Source organism: Orycteropus afer, unplaced genomic scaffold (assembly GCF_000298275.1).
Source record: "Orycteropus afer afer isolate SDZICR_OR568_19922 unplaced genomic scaffold, OryAfe1.0 scaffold00047, whole genome shotgun sequence".
NCBI lineage: Eukaryota > Metazoa > Chordata > Mammalia > Tubulidentata > Orycteropodidae > Orycteropus > Orycteropus afer.
The window spans coordinates 6,838,675-6,839,111 of NW_006921634.1; the positions used below are offsets into that span (position 1 = coordinate 6,838,675).

Below are 437 nucleotides of genomic sequence, written 5' to 3' on the forward strand. Positions count from 1 at the left end.
CCCAGTCCATAGCCTGCCCTTTGTACAGGCTGTAGGAAGCCAGGAAGGGGCTGGGCACAGAAAGCAAAGGAAGCGTTGCGCTGGGTGGTACCCGGTAGTGGCGGAGTGGAAGCTTATGGCAAGCCAGGCAAGACTAGTTCCGGTCTGCTCTCAGGACCAACCACTGGCAAGCACAGTGGGAACAGCGCCGGGCCCATGTGGTACCAGGTCGTTGCGCGTTGCGCGACTTGAGAACCCAGAACGCTAAGCGTGCCCTCTCCGCCTACGCACTGAAATCGAGAAGCAGGTGACCCAGCACGACGCCAAATTGACTCCCTAAGTAAGAATTCATCGCTCTTGAAGCAGCTCTGAATTCCTCGGGAACATGAGTGGTCGGGCCCGCGTGAGAGCACGAGGCATCGCCCGCAGCCCTAGGGCCCTGGAGGTAGGGCCCACCC

The 437-nt window shown here is 60.4% G+C and overlaps 1 protein-coding gene across 1 annotated transcript in view; it reads left to right on the top strand.

Annotated features, from left to right (window-relative positions):
* Positions 1-364: 364 nt before the first annotated feature.
* The window catches only part of PIWIL4 (piwi like RNA-mediated gene silencing 4), a 56,300-nt gene continuing 56,227 nt past the window's right edge, over positions 365-437 (top strand). Inside the window, exon 1 of the mRNA XM_007938101.1 lies at positions 365-424. Coding sequence (XP_007936292.1) covers positions 365-424 — 60 coding nt within the window. The remainder of the gene's footprint in view (positions 425-437) is intronic.